This window comes from Xiphophorus couchianus, chromosome 1 (assembly GCF_001444195.1).
Source record: "Xiphophorus couchianus chromosome 1, X_couchianus-1.0, whole genome shotgun sequence".
Lineage (NCBI taxonomy): Eukaryota > Metazoa > Chordata > Actinopteri > Cyprinodontiformes > Poeciliidae > Xiphophorus > Xiphophorus couchianus.
Window position 1 is genome coordinate 9,526,027 of NC_040228.1, and position 22,850 is coordinate 9,548,876.

The following is a 22,850-nucleotide window of genomic DNA, read 5'->3' on the forward strand; positions in this document are numbered from 1 at the left end:
CCCAATTAGCCTTCAATCACTCGTATGGGCAGACTCGGTGACTGGGTAACGTCATAGGTCAGCACTGGGCTCATATCTCTCCAATCACTTGCACACATGTCTGTTTGAAAGTCTTTTGAAGCTGCACACGTGAGATCTGGCATAACTATGACTTGAATCCTTGTACTGAAATATGTGTGCATGGTAATTACCAACATGTGTCAACCCACTTCAGGGTTACGTTACCTTTGCAGTAACCGAAAGACGATACTACAACTCTGCATGCAGATAACATCAGAAAAATGGAGGGTTCATTTACTTTAGTCTTTAGGTTTTCAGTCAACTGACTCTTAATACTTAGCCTAATGCAGGCATACATCTTCTTAATTCAGTTCTTCTTAACTGAATTAAGACTTGTCTTGTAACTTGTCTTCTAACTAAAGTTAGAAGACAAGTTGTGTCTTTGTGTGGTTTTGTTCTCATTAAAACTCAACACCAGGAGGATGTTTATGATTTCTCATGAAATCATAAACAAATACAGGGTCAGCTTTTGATTTAAAAACAATCAACCTTTAATTGTTTTAAACAGTATACAAGTTTGTAGCATGCATGGTAGAACCAGACTTAAATAAAACACATATTTAAAATAAAATAAAATACATATTTAATTTTCCTTTTCCACCCGTTGACCAGCTTACAAAGTTGTTCACAAAGTTCATTTTAAGACAAGTTTTTCTTTTCTTTATTAAAACTCTGCATTCAGTTTTAAATACAGACTTTCTATGAACTTCTAACTCTGGAAAAGAACACAAGCTTAAAAGTAAAACATCAAAAATAAAACTGCTTATTGAACTGTAAAAAAAGTCACTGTTAAATAAAGACAACTAGATTTGTTCATGTCAACGACTGCATGACTTGACTATCAGAGCTAAGTGTTGATTTAGTCAAGTTCTGTTTTAAAATAGATAATTCAGTTTAAACATGTTCAGACATTATTTTAATGGTTACAAATTGAGCAGGTATTAGGTTATTAGATGGCAATAAATCTCGGCTAAAAGAAACAAAAAATCCAACAAATACATAAACTAAACTTATTCAATATTTAATTTAAATTTTTCTTTTTTCTTTGTAGTTTAGGAACACACTGATCGATATTTAGAACAAGCCTAAAGGTATTTTATGTGCTTTGTTGTGCTCTACATATCAGAATACAAAGTGTCAATACAAATGAATAGTTTGTAGGTAATTCAGAATATAAAAATGTACGAATTTTAGAAGTTTCAAAAAGAGTTGCATTAGATGCTTTCAGTACCTTTTTAAAGAAACCATTTTAACACCTTCCTCTGTTCTTACCTAGCATTTTTTTTCTGTTTCACCTTGAAAAACCATTCACTCAGTGATGCCACAAAGCTAATCAGTATTATGTTTTTTTTTTCTAATAAAAAAAGTAACACAATTAGTACAGCATCTTCTTTATATTTACAGTAATGTGATGTTTGTTATCTTCATGCCATGGAGTTCTCCAGGGTTTTGCACTCGAGTCAAACAGTTTTCTGAATCATGGTTTTAATATGAAACATACATACTTGTAATTAATGTTATTCATGTATTAATGTATAATAAATGTTTTTAAAAACATCATATCTAAGTAATTTTAAAGGATTGAGCATTTTTATTCTTTAATGCATTTTTAAGTCATAATCTCCTTTTCATGTATGTATTTTTATCATATCAAAGATATTTTTTATTTTTATTTTCCATCCCTGCTACTCCACTTTTAACATATGCTTACTTTATAGTGGTGGATCCGAGCTAATTCCAGTCAAAAATCATATTTAAAAAAAAAAAATTACACAACAGTAAACACATAAAGAATTGTTCTAAAAGTAACATTTTAAAATAGTATTTACAAAATAAAAAGCACAAAAACCTTGAGAGTTATGGTTTCTTGTCACGTCTCTGAGGATCTCAACAGAAAGGTGGAAAACAAATGACCTGACCTAAGAAACCATCGTTCTAAGGGAAAAAGTCCCTTAAAATATTACCTCATGATGGACAAGATTAAACTATCACTGCATAAAATGGCTAAAAAAGCAAAAATTGTGAACAGATTTTTCAAAAATGCAATTAGAGAAAAAAAAAACCCAAACAATTTCATTGTGATGAAAAGGGTTCCTATGCATGCAAAATGATCTGCGACTCTTATGCCAAAACCCTTAGTGATTTATAAATAACACTGCCTCATGTGTAATGCAATAAAGCAGCAAAACACAATGTAACGTCCATCTAAACACTGGAGCCGACTGGCAACAACTGTGTTCCAAGAGCTCCATGCAACTGGACAATGAGCTGGTCACGAAGTCATTTAAAAACCAAAAGAACCGACTCGGGTTTCAGCCCCCTTCTATCTGGCCCAAACTGTATCCATATTACTGTAGGCCAGCAAAGCCAGGTCCAAAGCTGACGATCGCTTCCACAGGAACCAAAAGATATGCAGAACATCTCCGTGCCAGATGCCACGGTTTGCTCGGTGGGATCCGTTTTTGGCCGCACATCCACAACGTTCACACACTTTTTGGTCTTCCTGTGTCTCCTACAGTCTGTAACCAAACAGTTGCCACAGAGAAGTTTCCATCTCTGTGTCGGCAAGTTGGGTTTTTTGATCTTTATCTTGTGTTTAAAGAAAAGTTCAGCCCACGGCAGTAAGAATGAAAGCATGTGTCTTTGATCCGTTGAACCATCAACAGTCGTCTCAGAAAATGTCATCTTTAGATACTTGAAGTTATGCATTCAGTGTTGTAGCTGAGTGAAATTTCAGATAATCTGAGTTTGAGTTTGAATATCAAGCATTACATATATAACAGAACAAAATTCACTCAAGGATTAAACGTTTAGAGGACATATGCTAATGTAAGAGTGTGTGCAGGAGAATTTCAGATGTTCTTCCAAATTACAACGAAAAGCTTGATATCAGCAAAACAATAAGTCATAAGAGTCACTAAGGATAAATACCAAACATGAAACAAGGTCCACGCTAAGCAAAATTACACCGACATGCACATATCTTAGAAATCTCAAGTTTGCAGTTTTCTTGGCGTAGAGGGTTGTGACAAAATTTGTCACTGTAACATAAAAACAGAATGATGCGAGTGAAGAAATTCTTGACGACTCTCACTTGAAAAAACATTCTAGGAATATACTGTAATATATAGTTCAGTATAAAGGTCTCTTGTTACCGTGTGCTTCACTGTCAAACACTCGAATGAATGAATTCATCTTTTTTCTTTGTTTTAAAATGAAAACATTCCATTTATTTTATGGCAAAAACAGACTAATCCACCAGATTCTCATACGCCAATTGATTAGGTCAGGCTTTTAATTGGCTCCCAAAACCATCCTGACCCGAACCTTTTTTTTTCTCTTTGATTTCAAATTGTTCATTCTCTCCGGTGTTACTCTCGCCGTCCTCTGAGATCTCGTGGTGTCCGGTTGCGTTCTCCGGAGCCTTTACTGCGCGCCTTCCTGGCACTCTCCTGAGCTTGGCGGTATTTCTCCAGCATGCTCTTGTGCTTCCTCCGGAGCTTGTCGTTGCACCACATCCTCTCGCAGTACTCCTCAACGTGAGGCAGGTTAGACGGCCCGATGAGCTGCATGATGTCCTTGAACCACGTGCGCGACTGGCCGATTTGACCCCTGCTGTAAGGCCCCGTGCTGCAAGGCATCCAGGGCCTGTGGTTCCCTGGAGACCGGTCTTTGAACCCGTCAGAGATGCCCGCAATGTCACGGGCAATGAGCTCATCCACCGTGTCCGCCTGGAGGACCTGGAGGGAGATGCGGGCCAGGGTTTGGCTGAAGCTGTGCTCTCGGGAGCGGCAGATGTACACACCTTCGTCCTGACGGAAGAGATGACGAAACAGCAAACCCTGATCTGTTGACATCACACGATCATCCAGCTTCACCTAAATGGGACAGAGAGAAAATAATTGTTTGTGCATGTTAATCATCATATGAACAATATTTTTTGCCTAATGTATGTTAAATTTGAATTTGAACCTTGATTTAATTTTAACAAAGAGCCAAAACACACGTTTGCTCTGTCTCCTGTCTGGCCTATAAAATTCTTTGAAAAGTGTTGGTTTAAAGTAAAACATTGAAGATTGCAGGCAAAGCCCACCACTTCCTATTAATGCAAGCTGAGAAAATGTTTCATCTTACATTGAATGAGAACAAAAACAAGAACGTCGGCTGCTTCTCTTTCCTCAGAACAACTTGTAACAACAAGATCTCCAGAGATTTTTTTTCCATGTTTGTTTTCTCCTATTGTCCCTTTTATGTTTTTCAGATAACAAGTGAAACACTCCCTGCTGCCCCTATATAATTCACGCTTCCCGTCTCCCACATCTTCTCATTCTGCCCTTCTGTTTCTCTAGCAGTAACCTGTTGCCAACTAAAACATGCAGTCTTGTCAGCTAGTGGCAGCTAAATGTTTATTTGCAGGGAACTGGAGAGGGGTAGTAATGCCTTAATACTTGAATAACTGTGCGAGACATTCACTTGAGCTCAGAGGAGCAGAACCTCAAACGAACGAAAGGTTTCTGTGGGTGTGCTTCCACCCAGCAACATCATTTTCTAAATACAGCTTTAGAGGACTTTACAGTTTTGTGTTTAAGTCACAGTGGCCAGTAAAGACATTTAAGTGACACTTGATCCGTCGGCAGCATGTGGCTGTGGAGGGCAGAGGAGAATTCACTGTTTATCCAAGCGACGAGGCAATTGAGCATTTCTCTTTGAAATATAACTGCTTAATTTGAACCACATGTCAAATGGCTGTCAAATGTGCCAGCCACATTACTAATCTCACTTTTACAGGCAGTTGTTCAAACCACACAAAGGTTTCACCCCGCTCTAACACTTTTTCTCTTCACCACCATCGCACGTGCGTTTCATTTTGACACCTCTAACGTGTGATTTTGACCGGCTTGTTTATGCAAAGCGTCGCACCTCTTCCTTGCGGTCATCGCGTTGGACAAGCCAGGTGACGGAAGCTTGCGGCGAGCGAGGGACACACTCTAGGAAGGTGCTGTTTTTCTCCGTCCCATACACAACTTTGTCCTCAGTCACGTCCAAGTCTTCTCAAAAAAGAAAAAAAATATAGAGTTAGAGAAAACTTAGTCTGTCAGAAGAAGCATGACAATAAAATCACTTATGATTGAGAACTAAATTTCTATTATTCTTGAAATTGGTTAAGCTTATGTCATGCAAAAATGCTGGTGTTTCAGAAAAAAAGCCCATTATTTGGACAATAAACATAAAGAAATATGGGAAAATATTGAATATTTAAAAATGTTGAAGTATAAAAATGAAATTGGGGGCTATACAAAAAATTTTAAGCATTTAATCTCTGACTACATTAAATTATTTTCTGACCAATTATATACACAATTTTTAAAATACTTAACTAAAAGAATTATACTGTGATTTAAGTACATGTATATGAAGTGATTTTATTTTGTAAGCATCAAATTTAAGTCAAAAAAGGGACAAAATGGTAATGAGTGGTTATGAAGCGGCTGCAGGAATTTGGAAAGGGATGAATTCACACAAAGCCGCTATAAAATCTCTCCTTTCACACTTTAACAAAAGTCTTCAGCAAGACAACTTGTCCACTAAGGTTCACTGAAAGGCTTAGAAAGAGGCGTCTTTCATCGCTCCACCACCAGACACTCAGGTGTGTGAACAAATACAGACATGTCTCTTTCTGTTAATTCTTAAATCACCATCATGTCTTCCCATCTGTTTTGAACCCTCTTATTAAAATTATAAACATTTCACTTGAATCCATTTTTATTTTTTTTTGGCTGTGGAAGGATTTAACAAGTGGAATCAATGCTTCTGCCTCTTTTATCCCGTCAGCTTTCAATAATCGTTAGTTGTTACATGAAGTAACATGTTTGACTTGGTTCAGTCTTTAACTAAGTTGTTTCTTTCCACCTTTTCAGCTACAAATCTTTGCTGAAATACTTACACCTTGATTTTTTTTAAACAAAGAAGCAGGGAACACCAGCAGTTTGATGCACCAAAATACATTCAAGATCTGTAGTTGTGGTATCAGGTCTTCTTGTGTCTGATTTGCACCACAAAACCAGAACAACCAGCTTCTATGCAGTTTGTTTCGAATCTGCAACAAACAGCTGAAACACTGAGTTTCTTTAAATAAAGGCAAAAACACCACATCTTTAAAGATGCCTTTAATTAGTAGTTAGTGAAACATTGTCTGATTTATCATGTAAAGCACTTTAAACTGCCTTGTTGTTGAACACGTGCCAATAAACATGACATGACTGAATGCTGTCAGCAATACTCTAAATGTCACTCAATTTTGAGGGTGTAATCTAGTGTGTTTTGAGGTGTAGAGGGCTGCAGTGAAAGATATGGGTGGATGCAGACATTACAGTCACACAGGAGTCTAACATTTACATATATGGATAGAAATTCATTTTGCAGTTTAATTTGCTTTCCAGAGGACAGGAAGATTGATGCAGCATCTTCTCTGCAACCTTTCGTATCCGTACTACATTAATCGGAGCGCGGTCATGGAATGAGGTCAAAGGTTGGAATACTCCACTTAAGTACGAGTGGTTTTCCCTCAAATTTCTGTTTACACAAGTTAAATAACACATTCTCAAAGGCTTCCAAGTTTATCCTGAGAAATGTGGACTACATAAAACAGTCTGTGGTCTTCTTTTTATGAGCAAGTAAACAGTTTAGACTTGTGGCAAAGGAACACCGAAGAGATACGAGTCTGTTTAGAACTACCTAAGCAACACGTGGATTCTCGCTATGAGCAGAAGTCCAGACTGGTTTTTCTCTCTTTCGCCTGGCGTTCTGGAGCTTAGCTTAACTTTCCATAGATACGAGTGCGAACTCGATCGACCGGGGTTATGAGAGAGAACTATCTTTGTATAAACAAGTGTTTAAATACCCACATTACAATTAGCATAAAACTACCTACCATTTTCAATTTAGCTTGTTTCATTTTAAAAACAATTACTAAGATGAGACACATTCATAACCTGAGGAGATTTTAAATTATATTATTAAAACAGGAACTTTGTTTCTGGCATTTATCTAGTATTCAAGAAAAAAAAAATACAAACATTTAAAGCATTCTCAATAATCATAAGAAATATATTTAATGGCTTTACAGCTGTCAAACTCTTCTTGCATTTGTTAGCCAGCTTTGTAAATGTTTCCACTGATATTTTAAGAGTGCCTGCAGTCATGCAATTCTGTATCTCTCTCCATAGATTCTCTGACAGATTCAATTTGGGAGTGTCGTTGAGCTACTTTACAATTTGTGCTTTGATTAAAACCAGGAGAAACACAATGGGCTTTTAAAAGATTATTCATAATCAATCAATCAAATTTTATTTGTATAGCACATTTCAGCAGCAAGGCATTTCAAAGTGCTTTACATCATTACAAACACAGAATCACAATGCAACATAGAATCAATCATTAAGTCAAGTTACATCAATAAATTTGTAATTGATTACATTTCAAATACAATCCTAAACAGGTGGGTTTTTAGTTGAGATTTAAAAGAAGTCAGTGTTTCAGCTGTTTTACAGTTTTCTGGAAGTTTGGTCCAAATTTGTGGTGCATAGATGCTGAAAGCTGCTTCTCCTCGTTTGGTTCTGGTTCTGGGGATGCAGAGCAGACCAGAACCAGAAGACCTGAGAGGTCTAGAAGGTTGATACAATAAAAGCAGATCTTTAATGTATTGTGGTGCTGAGCCGTTCAGTGATTTATAAACTAACAACAGTATTTTAAAGTCTATTCTTTGAGCTACAGGGAGCCAGTGTAGGGACTTTAGAACTGGTGTTATGTGCTCTATCTTCCTGGTTTTAGTGAGAACGCGAGCAGCAGCATTCTGGATCAGCTGCAGCTGTTTAATTGATTTGTTGGACAGACCTGTGAAGACGCTGTTGCAATAATCAATACGACTGAAGATAAACGCATGGATGAGTTTCTCTAGATTTGATGATTTCTCATTAATAAATCATTTTTGGTTTGAACTGTATCCGGGTCCAATAACAAAACCACTTTCATTAAAATCCACAAAGAAGAGGAATGCACACTTACCGCTAACGTTCTGATCCACACACTGCAGCACCGCGTTTCCATGTTTGACGTCTTGCCTGCGGAAGCGACGTTTGCTGTTTGGAACGAATCGTGCACAGGAGGATCCATCCCATGCACAGTAAGGATCTCTGGCAAGGCAGCACTCAGCACAGGCTTTCCCATACGTCTCACAGCGATGCAGCTTCACCTGCGCCACGCCTGCTGCAGAGCCCACATACAAGGCTTGCTGTGTGGAGGCGAGAGAAAAAGAATGAGGGGAAACACAATATGAGAACAGTTTCTGGAAGGTGACAGAGGTAAGAGATTAGTGTATCAACGCACCCTTTTCACAGATATATCCAGTGAAGTGATTGGGATTGGTATCTGAAAAAAATATATTGATTTGCAATTAAATTTGGTGGAAACAAAAAAACGATGTTGTAAGCATTTGAAACATTTCATGAACGGCTGGTTCCATCCCCTATTCGTGCTCACATTTCCTACAGCATACATGACATTATAACTTAACATAAACATTTGGAAATCTGGATATTTTTTTAATACAAAGCAAAGTAAGGTGCATACTATCTAAACGTAGAATCATTTGTATAGTTGTAGAAGTAAAACTTACTTTAAAGACCTGTAGCTCCTCCAGTGTGACCTCCTCTGCCTCCAGACTGTTTCCACCATGTAGGGAAATTACCTTCAAAACCGTTCCAACATCTTCAATAAAAACAGAAATATATTAATGTTCATACTGCAGGCGACAGAGCAGTTTTTCCCCATATATGGCCAATATCAGATTAGGTTCACTTTCATATCTGACACATATCGAACATAGAAACAGTTTTGCCCATTAAGTTACCCTTGTTGAGCTAGTAATAATTTCACTTAGAAACTTTTGAATTGATTTGCACATGTTGACAGTGTAACATCAGTAGTTACTTCCATAAACGCAGCACATTGCATCTCTTTCTTCGTAACTCTCATTCTTTAGTTTATTCAGGCCAGTTGACTGTTCACACTGAAGTCTGAGATCACCACACTTAAATTCTAATGCTAAAAATCATGCCAATACATCAGATCTTAGAAAAAAAAAAAATCCAAATGTATCTTAAGAATCTGTAGTGCGATGATAATGATGTCTGATCCTGTGTGCTGCTTGTACAAGTAAGTATTTTCAAATTAAACAGATTCACAGCATAACTCAACTAAACAAGTAAAATCTGATGTCTGAAAACCAAACGTGCAATAAATAACCATATGCAAGTTCTGCATTTTGAAAAAGCAGAAATTGCTTTTTCAAAATGCAGAACTTGCATTCTGCATTTTGAGCCTACCTGTACCAATAAACATGACATCATACTGCCCATCCTCTGCCTCCACTCTGTCAACCACAATTTGTTTCAGCTTGTAAGGAATGTTGGCCTTCACCAGCACAGGCTGGCGAAGTGCCGGGAGCACCGGGCGCCACATCAGAGGGTGGCTGCGGGCGAACTGCAGAACAGAGTCAGGGAAGTCCTTTGTGCTGCCAAACTCTTTGCCGGGCTGGTTGGTGATTTTACTTGGGCACTGGCAAGACGGGAAGAAGGGTGAGAAACAGACGATGAGCAAGAAGAGGGTAAAAGTGTTTATGTTGTTCAGCTTTTACTGGCTAACCTAAAGCATGCTGCAAGTGAGAAAGAAATGGACATGTCAAAGTAAAACCAACAGATGGAAGAGATTACCATGTTCTACTCCAATTACAAATTCCCACCATTTTACACCACACTGTAAGTGTTTTCCAAACAAACTGTAGCCTAATTATGGTCTTAAATTCAACTCAAAGAACCCTCATTAGGAGTTTTATTTCATTGCAAAACTGGATAAAAGTTCATGACCACTATTATAGCTTTGTAGAAGCTCCAGCTTATGCCACTGTAGGGATGGGAAATCTAATGAACAAAGAATTTGGCAAAGATACTGTATCACTAAAATAATCAGGAAGGCTGAAAACGGTCCAAAAGTGAGCATTTACGCAAGCTATTGGAGTTCTAGGTTTGCTCATATTGCAGATCTGGATTTCTGATGGGAGCGGCCAAAGCCTTTGTCATGCACTGCTACATTTTCATTAATCTTCCAGACAACTGGCTTGCATTATGCTTAGAGTAAAGGGTAATAATACTGGAATCATGGCAGACAGCTGGCTATATTTATTCTGCAGGTGGCAAAAGCCATCAAAAGTGATGCCTAATTTGTCTTTTCTAAAGTTTCCATAATTTCACTTATTCAAGGAGCGCTATCTTTCCAAAAGCATTATTCTTTCCCACATTATTTTGTATTTCAGTCAAGTTTTACCGTTATTTCAATGACTTGGTTTATTGTCAGAATCGTTTGTCAATTTCACATTAGAATGTTCTGGATGTAAAGGACATCAGGAATGCTGCGACCTGGCTCTGTAAGACGAGTTGTGCACCTTAAAATGCATCACGTCAACAAAAAAAGACCAATTACTGCCGCCTGGCCTTGTAAACACATCTGACAAGAAGAGGCTTGAAAAAGGATCTCTATATGCTGCTTGGAGTTCAGGCCACTAAGCAGGCTTAACGCTTTTGGGTTGCATCACCAAAAATAATAGGTGCGGTTATTTTTTGGTGCACATCTGACCCAAAAAGAAAAACTAAGATAAGAAAATTGCACTCATTACTTTTAAATCTGCGATTCCCAGCTTAAAATTTACTCCAGCACAAGTCTACTTTACAGTGAGACAATATTTTGTCTTGTGGGTGACATCTGTTTTGGTGTTTTGGAAATTTGGTTTATATGTCAGAAATAGCACTTTCCAAATTCAAATCCCTAAAAGTGACAACCTGGGGGTATAGTTGATTTTAAATAAATCCTTAAATGTGATTTTTATGTCAGAAATTGATTTCCAGGCTAAGTGAATCACCCATCAAACCTAACAGCTCTACATAGATTCAGGTCACTACAATGAAGGACTTTGGGGGAAGCATAGGACAGTTTCTGGTTAAGAAGTTTCTACATCTAAAGCTCTAGCAGGTGTGCAGTAAAATCTATCCCAGCATATTGTCAACTAAAGGATGAGCTCTGACACATATTTAAACAATGTGCTATAAGCTAAAAAGCAGATGCAAATATCTCAGGAGGAAAAAGGCCCTTAACTGCACTGGAATTTAAATTTTTAGGAGGGGCATAAAACGTATCTTTTACTTTTCATAAGCCTCAGAGATAAGAGCTACACATTTTTTAAAGTTTTAGTAAGATAAAATACTAACTTAGGCATACGTAATAGTTCTCTAGGATTAGATTTTTAAGATTGATTTAAAATGTTAGATAAATATTTGAAAGCCAGGTTTCAAAGATGTCAAACCTTGGATACAAAACAATAAATCTCTTTTCTACCTCCTGCACCTCCTCACTATTTTACTCTGATTTACAGTTTTTTTTTTCTTTCAATGTCTTCCTTCAAGTTTTTCCTCTTCATTTGAAGCCAAGACATTCCTGTTAATCAGGGAGTCGGTGGAGGAAAACCACAGAGGTGTCCACTCCGTTCTCACATTATTCATCTTCTTCCTCCATGCTCTTTCATTCACTCAGGTAATGAAGCAGAATAGCTCACGTGACATCGTTTTACGCATGCATGCCCGGCGTACATGCGTGTGTGTCTGTGTGTGCAACAAGGCTGAGTTACAGCGATGTGGTTGAGAGCTCCACTCAGAGTCAGGATGTAATCCAGGACAGGGGGTCTGTGCCGTGTACAGTCACAACAGCTGCACTTCCACTTACAGTAGTTTACTTTACCGATATGGAAACTTTCCACACCTCATATATAATGTTTTTTATACCCCTTTCCATCCCATAATATTTTTCTTCCTTAGTTTTTGTACATACTGTGAACCTAATAAACTATTCCTAGAGTTTTAGGCTACTTACTCAGAACTGGAAAAACAGCTTTGTGTAACTTGCACACGACTGTAGATTCATCAAAATCTGTCAGCATTTAGTTGCACCAGTGGTGGTGAAGCTTAAAGTGGATGTTTGAATAGGCGGGCTACCTGAACCGACTTGGATTTGTTTAACATTCCAAGAGGAAAAACTGGAGTAGGTTATTTAACTATTTATGACTGTCAATGATTTGTTGTTATCCAGTTTAAGATACAAAGATTGTATTCAAAACCCCAATCTCAGAGTTTAGAAGCCAAATGTAGTGAAATTGTCATTTTTAGAAAATTTGAGCATGTGCGTATTTATCTGTGAACTTACTGTCAGTAGTTAAGAAAAAAAAGTTGATGATTGACTAAAATGCATGTTGTGATGTAGCAGATGAAAGATATAAATAATTGAATTTTAATAATGCCTTAATTTAAAAAATTCTGATTTTTAACCTGAGTGTGTAAAAAAAAAAAAAAAAAAACAGTCGAAACACTAAGTATCTTTAAATCTAGACTAAAACCTAAAGACTGTTAAGAGTTGCTTTTGAATCATAAATAATGAAACATTAATCAACAATATCTGATGTGTAACAGCAAAATGTTTTGTTTCAATTGTTGACTGTGTTCTATAACTTAGTATTTTTGTGATGTAAAGCACTTTGAAAGGCCTTGTTGCTGAAATGTGCCAAACAAATAAAATTTGATTTTAATGTTTGTTTAATGAAGCAAACATAAAAATTTAGTATAGAAAAATATTTCTATAGAAAAATATTTCTATACTCAATCTTCCTTTTTCCATAATTAGTGACACAAACATCAAACCCCAGACTCTCCAACATTACACAATAACCCTGTTCATCGCTCATAGTTTTGCATCTACAAAAGGCTGACTCTGTCTTGCATTGGAAACTAATAAGGCCGCCACAATAATGCAGTAAACATGTTTAACGAATTAGAAAACTACAGGTCAATCTCTGCTGTATAAAACTTAATGCATTAATATGCATTAAGTTTGCTTAATGTGCTTTTCCAACACAATCAATGGTCCATGCATAAACAAGCTTTAAACCTGAAACTTGGAATGGCTTTTAACTGAGATTTATGGGCATTGAGGTGCTTTCAGTTTATTGGATCACTGCTTTGCTTTAAAATGAGTTCCAACTTTACTCTTGATTATCAAACAAAACATCACAGTGTTTATAGTGATTGAACTGAGCAGTTTCTCACCAATTTAAATCCCCACCTTTCTACATACAGTTTACAAACATAAATCTTTAAACATTTAGATTACTGAAATTATCAAAGTAAATATAAAGGCATGTCACCCTAATGGTGCAAAACCCTTTACACTTTAAACACGTCAACTGTTGTGTATATATGTTTTAGTTAGGACTATAAATACTTGAAAAAGCAAGGTTTACTAAATATGAGCAAATCTTTACTTTCAAGCAATATGACTGTTGATCTATCACTTACAACTCCTGGTCTTGGATAAGGCATCCTGCCTTCATAGGGGCCCCACTGATAGTTAGGGCCCTCTTTGTGAGCAAAGGGCCCATTGAAAGCTTCTCTGATGTCAGCCATATGGTAAACACATACAGCAAAACCCTGGAAAACATTACTGTAGACAAAAGAAAATAAATACGTAGATTATTTGTATCATGTGTGGTTACAATCTAATATCAAATCTACACCAGTTTATAATGGTTAGATGATAAACCAACAGATACATGGAAAAATATAGAGTCTGGCATAATGTAAGGAGAAATCAAACCTATAAACAGCTGAACTCAAGTCATGGCAGTCATACTTATTTAAGATGTTCAAAATGATCTACAGCTTAGTCTGGGCAGAGTTATTGACTCTTACAATAAATCACTCAGAGCAGTTTTGTCCAGCTGCAGTTCTCAAAGGGAGATATCCTGCAGAGGTCAGGTGTGTTTCTGCTCCAACTCAGCTGATTCAAATGGCTCAACTGCTTCCCCAGCGTGTCCTGGCGCTGTAGAGGCTTGTTAATGACCCATTTATTTAGCTCAGCTGTGCTGAATCAGGGCAACATCAAAGACATGCAGGGCAGCACAAAATGAAGACTGACTTTGGTCACCACTGAGTTAAGAGTCACAATCAGGGTAAAACATTGTTTAGTTTTCATCCAAACTACCTAAGTGACCTAATGTCATTCAGTGGATGATAAAAACACATTTTGCTGCAGATGTGTTTACCTGATAGTGCTGAAAATTGCATAGATGTCCGGGTTTCTCTCATCCTTGGTCCGCAGCAGGAAAACATCCTCTGGTTCAAATTAGAAAAGAAAATGTGTGCGATGTGAGTTTGATAAGGCATCACCACTAAATATTTAGCTTGTTAAAAAAGTGGTGGGGCTAATGAAGGTACCAATCAAAGTTTCCAAATGTGTCAATGGAACTTTTGGTGCCTCTTATTTGTCTGTGCTTTTTTTCTCACCGAGCTGGTTGAAGTGTGTGTCGATGCCATGAGGTCCAGGAACAGAACAGACCAGCCTGGCTTTTATGAACGTGCTCCACTTATTGACAAGAACTCGTTGTCCTCCAACATCGTTCTGGTGAAAAATGCAGACAAACAACCAAATAAACACAGCTGGGCATTTATTTCCAAACAGACATTATTCGTCCTTTTGGTTTTAATTAAAGACCAACATGTTAGATTAAAGAATGACACATGTGGACTCAGTCTATAATTTCAGGGTTCCTCATAGAGGCATGCAAGGTAGGGTTTTATCGGCTTAAGAGACCCAATTTTAAAGCTGGAGATCCTGGTCAATCTCATGCACATGGTTTGATTAATGAGATTTTATAAAAAGCCAAACAAATTATGTGTCCTCAAACCAACTAAACAAAATTTTCACAGATAAGTGCTGGAATGGAGAGAAAATAATCCAGAAATGAACAATTTCCAGATTACAAGCCGCTACTTTTTTCACATACTTTGAACACTGACAATGACAATGATGCGGCCAATAAAATAATTTTCACCCACGGATTTCTAAAAGCTGGAGTGCGTGATGAAGAGGACAGCTCAAGCTCAAGTGCAGGATTGTCTCGAGACAAAAGAGACATCAACACCAACAACGAAAGACGGACTGATGAACCGTGTGACAAAGTAATTCTGAGGCTCTTCAATTCAGACTCAGAAAATGACTAAATTAGAGGTTGTATGGCCTGATCTTCAAAAGGTTTGCATATATGAAAACAGATTATACTTCATATGCATCACACACTTTGAAAAACAACATGCAAACAGGATTGCGACAGCAAAATGATGAGACTAGCAGGCACAACGAATGCCTTCATGACTATGTGAAACACATGCTGGTCATCACAAAACAGAAAATAATGGGAGAAGGGCAGGCAAATGACTCAACACCCACAATGCAATTTAAACCTGAACCAGACTGTTAATTGCTGTTTTTGCATCTAAATGCACCAAGCTTTATTCACAATAGAAGCACTGATGTATGCAGAGTTGTAACATTTCCCTAGAAAGGTGTAAAACTTGAACTTCTATCTGTGATAAACAAAAGATAGCCCACAGTATTAGTGTGTTCAGTTTTATTTCCCTGACACACATGCAATTCAGATCATTTTGTCACAATCAGAATAACAGAAGATGTTCATGTTTACATTCACACCATTTGCATTATCAATCTGCTTCCACCACCCGTCTCATTTGGATTACAAATTCATTCCTATCAAACTGAAACTGATCAGAATATTCTGATTGGAATATTATACGATGCATTTTTATTCCGATTGGTCATTTTTTTCTGATTACTGTACCTATGTCCATGTAAACGTACCTACTGCGTAGAAGCTCTATAATAAAGCTGCATATTGAATGCTCTTCAATTTGAATTTACTGTGTTGTAGTTCCAAAAACAGAAAATTACAAGAGGAAAGGAAAGAGAGGAAGATACAGAGATAAAAGTTTTCAAAGGAAGTTAAAAGTATGATTTTTATGAATATATTTTTGAAAATATTTTTCTTCTGACACAATATACCACTCTTCAGCCCTGCAGCTGTGTGCATAAGTGAATAAAAAAAATATGGATATATGTATACTTTTTATGCTGACTTCTCAAGGCACATATGGTTTTGTAAGACAAATCAATGCGTGAAAGAATGTTGCAGGACTTGGAATGCGTTTCGAGTCTCTGGTTGGGAAATTTGACAGCTGCATGTAGTTTGGGAGAAGAAAACATTTATCTTAGTCTTAATATAATGACACTATCACACTCCTGTAGGGAAATGTAAATATTTTGGGATAAATTTGTCCTTTCAACACAAAAGTTTTCAAGTGTCATAATAAAAAGACTTAAGCATTAAGCACATTATCCCCTGTCCTGTAACATTATTTGTTAAGTAAATGCCGTTGTCGGGTTTTTAGATCTAATCACTGGCTCTTCAGCTCTGCTGAGGTATTCATTGGTAAATCCCAGAAGGACTTAACTGCTGGAAGAGAAAGCAAACTCACAGCAAAGCTCCTCTAAAGCTCAGAGCTGGAAACAATCATTTACCGTCTCACAAATAAGAAGTGATTATGATATCTCACCACACACACTCGTCCAACTCGTGTATGGATGGCCTCCTCCTTGTCCCCTCCCTCTGAGGCCTTCTCAGTGAAAAAAAAATACACTTTATCATCGTCTCTGTCATCGTTATCTGGGATGATGTGGGCAGCGATGAACCGAGGGTCTGAAAGGAGTAAACAGGAGGTTGAAAAAAGTCACAACCTAAAAGGAGAATCCTAATTTTAAATAGACTTTTTGATATCTACCACTACTTTATAGGGGGGAAAACCCCCTCAAAGTTAGCTGTTTTCAGTATCAGAGATACATTTCCATTGTCTTACTTCTAGATCACACCATTTGTGCAAGTTTTCAAAATAAATAAGTGACATTTTTACCATGAAGAAGCTTCTGGTCAGTCTCAGTTCTCATGGTGGTGCGACCTCCCATGCTCCTGAAGATCACAGAGTCTCTTCCAAGAAAATCTGCGGTCAGTCCTGTGTATAACTCACCACCTGTAGGCAGGCAGAGTCAGAGGTGGAGAGAGAAAGAAAAAAAACATTTAAACAGCCAGTTTAATTTCTTTGTGTCTGAAAACCAAAACAATAATAGTTTGATATGAATCAAATCATGGATGACAGGAAGATTGTGCCCGGTGCAGTTAACCAGGACATGTGGACTGCACAGACCATCACAACACCTCCAGAGAGTTTTGAGCCCTGACAAATAAACATGTCTGATACAGGACATAAAACAACATATTTCCTTCAAGTGAAAACCCAAACATCAAGTAAACATGGGTGAGGGGCTTGGAAGTAAACTAAAGAGGAAAGGAGATGGATAAAATGGAAAAACTTAGACATGCAAGTTTGAATGCATTCCTTGCCAATATAAAGTAGGCTATTGAGGTTACAGTCATTTAAAGAAACATGCAGTTGCTGACCTTTGCACATCAGAGTGACAGTGCAGGTCAGAGTAGAAGCAGAAAATACAAAGGCAAGGTGAACATCACCAAATTTTTGCGTTTTCCGATTACATATCTTAGTCATAAACCCTCATCTTCTACTGCGGTGAAATTAAGGCACACTGTATTCACGACAGAGGAACTTCAGAGGACTGTTGTAGACATTGTTTTATGAATTAATGTTGTAGTTTGGCTTACTCAGTACCATCATCACTCTTCAGCAGCTTTATACTGTAATCAGTGGCCTTGTTCTCACCTTTTGTTCCCCCTGTCACAGCTGTTCTCATGTTCCTCGATTTCTGACACTGAGATTAATATAAGAACGTTTAGAAACAAGCCTGAACACAATTGACTGAAAATATGAGAGCAATTATTTGAGCAAGTCTGTGTACAACTCTGTCTCTGACCTGTGAACATAAACATATTAAATAATTATGTCATTAGCAAATCTTCTGCCTAAACTGTTAAAATCACTTTTTAGATAATAAATTGTCATCACAGAGTTTTTCTCAAGAACTCCAAGTGTTCTGAAATCTCAGCTGTTCTTAATTTTTTATTTTTTTTTCCCCCCGGATAATGTTGAAACTGAATCTGGCCCACAGATTGCTTTTGTACAACATGGTGAAGAAAAAAAAACAAGCATTTATTTTCTTTGGCAGTACTAATGCTATCAGAAACACACCCATTCTTCTTAAAATTGCAGAGACAAATACAATGTCTTCGTATAACTTTGTTCTGTGATGTTATCTTATGAGCAAATATAGAAAGATAGACAAACTGATTAGTGCTGACCATACCACATTGTTTTTTTTTTAGAAAGGATCAAGAAATGTATCAGCTGAGAACTGATACAAATGAGTTTAACAGCTCAAAAAAAGATCAGAGAAAGATAAATAGTTGAAAGTATTGTACTTTGAAGCAATGCAAGCAATTTTAGTTATTAGTGGCACTGATTGCAATTGTTGAAAATCTTAAAGAAATCATTTTTCCGAGATAAAAAAATGGAACAAGAAATTAATTTTATTGAACACAACTTTGCTAGGAGGGCAAAAAAAAAAAAAACACTTCATCAGTTTTTTAGTCTTTCAATGAGTAATCTGAACACATCACCCTCTTCACCCTGCATTTATAGTTCACATTATCAAACGACTGGATATACAGTACAGACCAAAAGTTTGGACACACCTTCTAATTCAATGGGTTTTCTTTATTTTCATGACTATTTATAAGGCAAGAAATCCCACTTATTAACCTGACAGGGCAGGTTGACCTATGAAGTGAAAACCATTTCAGGTGACGACCTCTTGAAGCTCATCAAGAAAATGCAGAGTGTGTGCAAAGCAGTAATCACAGCAAAAGGTTGCTACTTTGAAGAAACTAGAATATAAGGGGTATTTTCAGTTGTTTTACACTTTTTTGTTTAGTGCATATTTCCACATGTTATTCATAGTTTTGATGCCTTCAGTGTGAATCTACAGTGTCAATAGTCATGAAAATAAAGAAAACTCATTGAATTAAAAGGTGTGTCCAAACTTTTGGTCTGTATTGTATATGGACCGCTCTAAATCTCTCACTATTTCTGCAGTGAGCTTGAACATTTGTGTGCCCATGTGGCCACTGTATATGATAGTTGGGGTCCACACTACCAAATATTTGGCTCGGGTTTTAACATTTTCCTGCCAAACACAAAGCATTGCTGGATGATTTCTGATGCTGGAATCACCCAGCTGTGCAGATGTATGCATACCCCGTACACACGCACACACACTATGCAGGCCTCCACCCTAAAAAGATCCCAGGATCATCTGTCACTGGCATAAATCAGTGTTCCTTCACAAGGTGCAATAAATACTTAATGACGTTTCAAGAGAAACACCCAGAATTGTTTATTCTAGTGGGGACAGTTTCAAAATGTGTGCGTTTCACCACATGTTAAAGCCAAGAAAGGTTTGCTTTTAATAAAGTTTGGTCTCATTGATATGACAAAGCACCTACATACAATATAGGTTTATTGTAGGTGTACAATATGGTCACAAGTACAAATCTTTTACCTGTAAGTTCTGTCCTTACATGGAACAAATCTTAAAGGTAGAAGTTTAAAGATATGACAAATGCAGGATATAAAGGTGCAAATGACTTGTATTTGGAAGTTGCATTTTCTGGTTTCCAACACAGGAAAATCTAATATGATGCCTACTAAAGTCAAAAAGATGGCACTCCAGAGTCATCCCGAGTTCAGTATGCAGTGCAGTGCAACATATACAAGTAAACATGTAACTCAGATTAAGCTTACCTATAACACCATCCACTTTCCTTTAAATGTGAAACTATATAAATAGAGGTTTTAAGTCTAAATGATTTAATCTGCAATAGTTTCTCCAAACAGATGTCACCTGACACACTACTTAAATATTATTCAAGCAGCGTGTTCTGCTGTTTGAATGCCATTCAAGTAGCATATTTAATTTCCCTTTGGGATCAATAAAGTATCTTTAGTTGAATTTGACTTTAGTGGTTGCTGCAATGGAAAACATATCAATGTCACATGTCTAAATCCTGAAACCCTTTTTGCTTTTCAACAGCTACATCATGAAAATTAAGTGAATGAGAACAGATCCAAACTAAAGTACAGTTAACTTTAAAGTAAAGCGAACAGGTGCAGATCATCAAGTCAGGCCCAGATTGCAAAAGTTACGTCAAGTGAATATGCTGACCAATTATATCATAATGTGTCTGTTACTAAAGGCTGCCTTTTAGAATACTTTAAACTTAGTTCAGACTGTTTATGGGCTGAAATATGAACAAGAGTTATTTATTTATAACGGGGTGGACTGGACTCACAGTTATAGTTGCATTAGTTTGCATCTCAATAAACCAGAGTCAGATATCACACCCCATATGGTCTACAGACACAGTTAACATTCCATAAACAAAATAATAAGGTGATAAACACATATGGAAAATGAACTGTGACTTACCGCTAAAGGTGCTTGTAAACGGAAAGCTGGGGTCATGTGGAACCTTTCCTCGCCCACTCTCCACATTCAGTGGGTTCATGGTGAACACGTGCTGGGGAAGAAAAGGCACAGTTACAAGTGTGTAAATTAAGTCCAGCAGGTGGGCCCTGAGGAGAACTCTATCAAGCTGATATTTATCACAGCTCCAGCAACACATGAGAAATACAGATTTACTTCATATGATTCAGATTACAGAGTTGAAATATTAACTGAGTCGTATATTCCTCACCCGCTCTTCCAAATGGAAAATCTTTTTATTGACCATCTACAAACAAGGTCAGCCCGTTGCACCACCTGAAACTGATTATCTTGTTAAGCAAAAGTTCAGCAGGTACAGCCGCCAAGCAGACAAAACGTATTCTTTTAAGGCGTTACTGTAATTTTATTGTGGGGGAGGAGAGTGTTAGAGATTTTTTAGTATTATCATTTTATTTTCTTACTCTAGTTCACATTAAGTCTATAGATCTTTGTGATTTTCTGTTTAAAGTGTTCTCTTCTTTAAATGACCTGGAGGTCACTACTGTCTGTTCAACTTTACAGGAAATAGATAACACTGAGTTTCTCAGACTTTAAACCCTTTTGCAAGAACACCCCCTAATTTAGTAACCACCTGTGAGCAGTCGTATTTTGTTTTCTTGACAGTATTGACCGAGATTTGAACCGGGCTCAGACCTTTGATCAGATATCACATCTGGACCTGGGTTGTTAGATGTTTGGGTTAGAAGCTTTACGACCTCTGTTGTTTTTCCTGACTGCCCCCTTGCCTGTCCTTCTTAGACAATAAAAACAGGAGCCGTTGTAAGGGAGCCCAGAATGCTCTGTGGATTCCTCGGAGAAAAGGTTCTCAGAGCCTTCTCCCAAGAGTTCTCAAAGCCTTCTCCTTTTGCAAAAGCTATACATGAAATTCATATACGTTGTCTGTGGTTCTTTCTTTTATTTAGGTTCGAAAGGAAAATACCTATCATTAATTGGTGCCGAAACCCGGGATCTATCACCTCCCCCGCTGTCAGGCAGAGGAAGACGCGCTGAATCCGTGCACGGCCAGAGTCAATTGGACCTGGAAAGGAAAACCCAGGAAGCAAATTCTTCGCTGGGCCAGCGACGTATCCGACTTTGTCTGCTAACGGCGGAGTGACGAGATCCGACTGGACAACCCGAAAACTACAGAAACGTAGGTGAATTTTGAGTCATACAGGTTTGAGTCCTTGTCAAATATTAATTTGACTAAAGAAATACAGGTTTGGGTCCTTGTCAAATATTAATTTGACTAAAGAAATATAGGTTTGAGTCCTTGTCAAATATTAACATTTTAATTTGACTAAAGAATAATGAAGGGTTAGAGTCCCAGTTGACAGAGAGTTTCAACTAAAGGCAAAAGGATAGGCTCTTAGAGCTTCCTTAATTAGAAGACGCCTCTTAAGGGAAAGTCCTCACTTAGATAGAAAGTTTGTAATTTGCTGTGCTGCTACTGGTTTTGTTTGTTGTTTTGTTGCTGTGTGTGCATGAAGGAGTGAATGGTGTTTCTCTCTCTGGGAGTAAAACTCTCTGCCTTCGGAATTAGAATCCAAAGTGAGGAACCGCTTGGAGCTCGGCTCCAAGTAGAAGCCTGTTCTTCAGGAGGCACTGAGCGCTGACTTACAGCACTTTCTCTGAGAGAGCACGCGATACTAGTATTTTTAAGCAAGAGATTTAAACAATGGGAAACACAAATTCCGGTAATTCCTCACTTATTGAGGGCCCCGAAGGGGATGAAAAGTACATGATGTCCAGATTTCCTGGCAGCATTGTACATATAAAAAAATGGAAAAAGAAATATAAAATAGATGGGAAGCTAAAGATTGATCAATGGCAAGCAATTGTGGGAATTTTGGAGAGTAGTGTAGCAAGAAAAAAGGGGATAAAAAAAGTTAGAAAGGAAGATGAACTAAAGTGTGCCAAATTATGGTTAAAAGCAGCCATAGACCGGAAGGAACAAAAAAAAAAGGTTAAGGACAAAAGGCCAGCAGATATTGACAGACGGAATGCCTCGGTGGGACGGGGAGAGCAGGTACGGCCGACTGCTCCTCCCCCAACCGCTGCGGCAGATTCGTCTGCCTTGTCTCAGTGTCACCAGGCTCGGTGGATAGACAGCCGAATGCACCTTTTAATACCAGTGAGGAAGCCACTATCATATTTGCAAGACATTGCCCAGAAAACAAAATAAATCACCGGAAGGGTGGCAGATGGGAGAAAAAAACAAAAGTATAACTCCTCAGCATGACTAGACTTTTCCACAACCAAACAAAACTTAA

General features: G+C 37.6%; 1 protein-coding gene across 1 annotated transcript in view; it reads right to left on the reverse strand.

Annotated features, from left to right (window-relative positions):
- Window positions 1–527: 527 nt before the first annotated feature.
- Window positions 528–22,850, reverse strand: part of sema3bl (sema domain, immunoglobulin domain (Ig), short basic domain, secreted, (semaphorin) 3bl) — a 71,942-nt gene continuing 49,619 nt past the window's right edge. The window contains exons 5-16 of the mRNA XM_028014815.1: window positions 20,521–20,611; window positions 16,977–17,093; window positions 16,623–16,765; window positions 14,499–14,613; window positions 14,258–14,327; window positions 13,512–13,656; window positions 9,444–9,675; window positions 8,735–8,826; window positions 8,446–8,487; window positions 8,125–8,350; window positions 4,981–5,108; window positions 528–3,938 (exon numbers count right to left, since the gene is read on the reverse strand). Of these exons, the coding sequence (XP_027870616.1) occupies window positions 3,432–3,938; window positions 4,981–5,108; window positions 8,125–8,350; window positions 8,446–8,487; window positions 8,735–8,826; window positions 9,444–9,675; window positions 13,512–13,656; window positions 14,258–14,327; window positions 14,499–14,613; window positions 16,623–16,765; window positions 16,977–17,093; window positions 20,521–20,611 (1,908 nt within the window). The 3' untranslated portion in view covers window positions 528–3,431. The remainder of the gene's footprint in view (window positions 3,939–4,980; window positions 5,109–8,124; window positions 8,351–8,445; window positions 8,488–8,734; window positions 8,827–9,443; window positions 9,676–13,511; window positions 13,657–14,257; window positions 14,328–14,498; window positions 14,614–16,622; window positions 16,766–16,976; window positions 17,094–20,520; window positions 20,612–22,850) is intronic.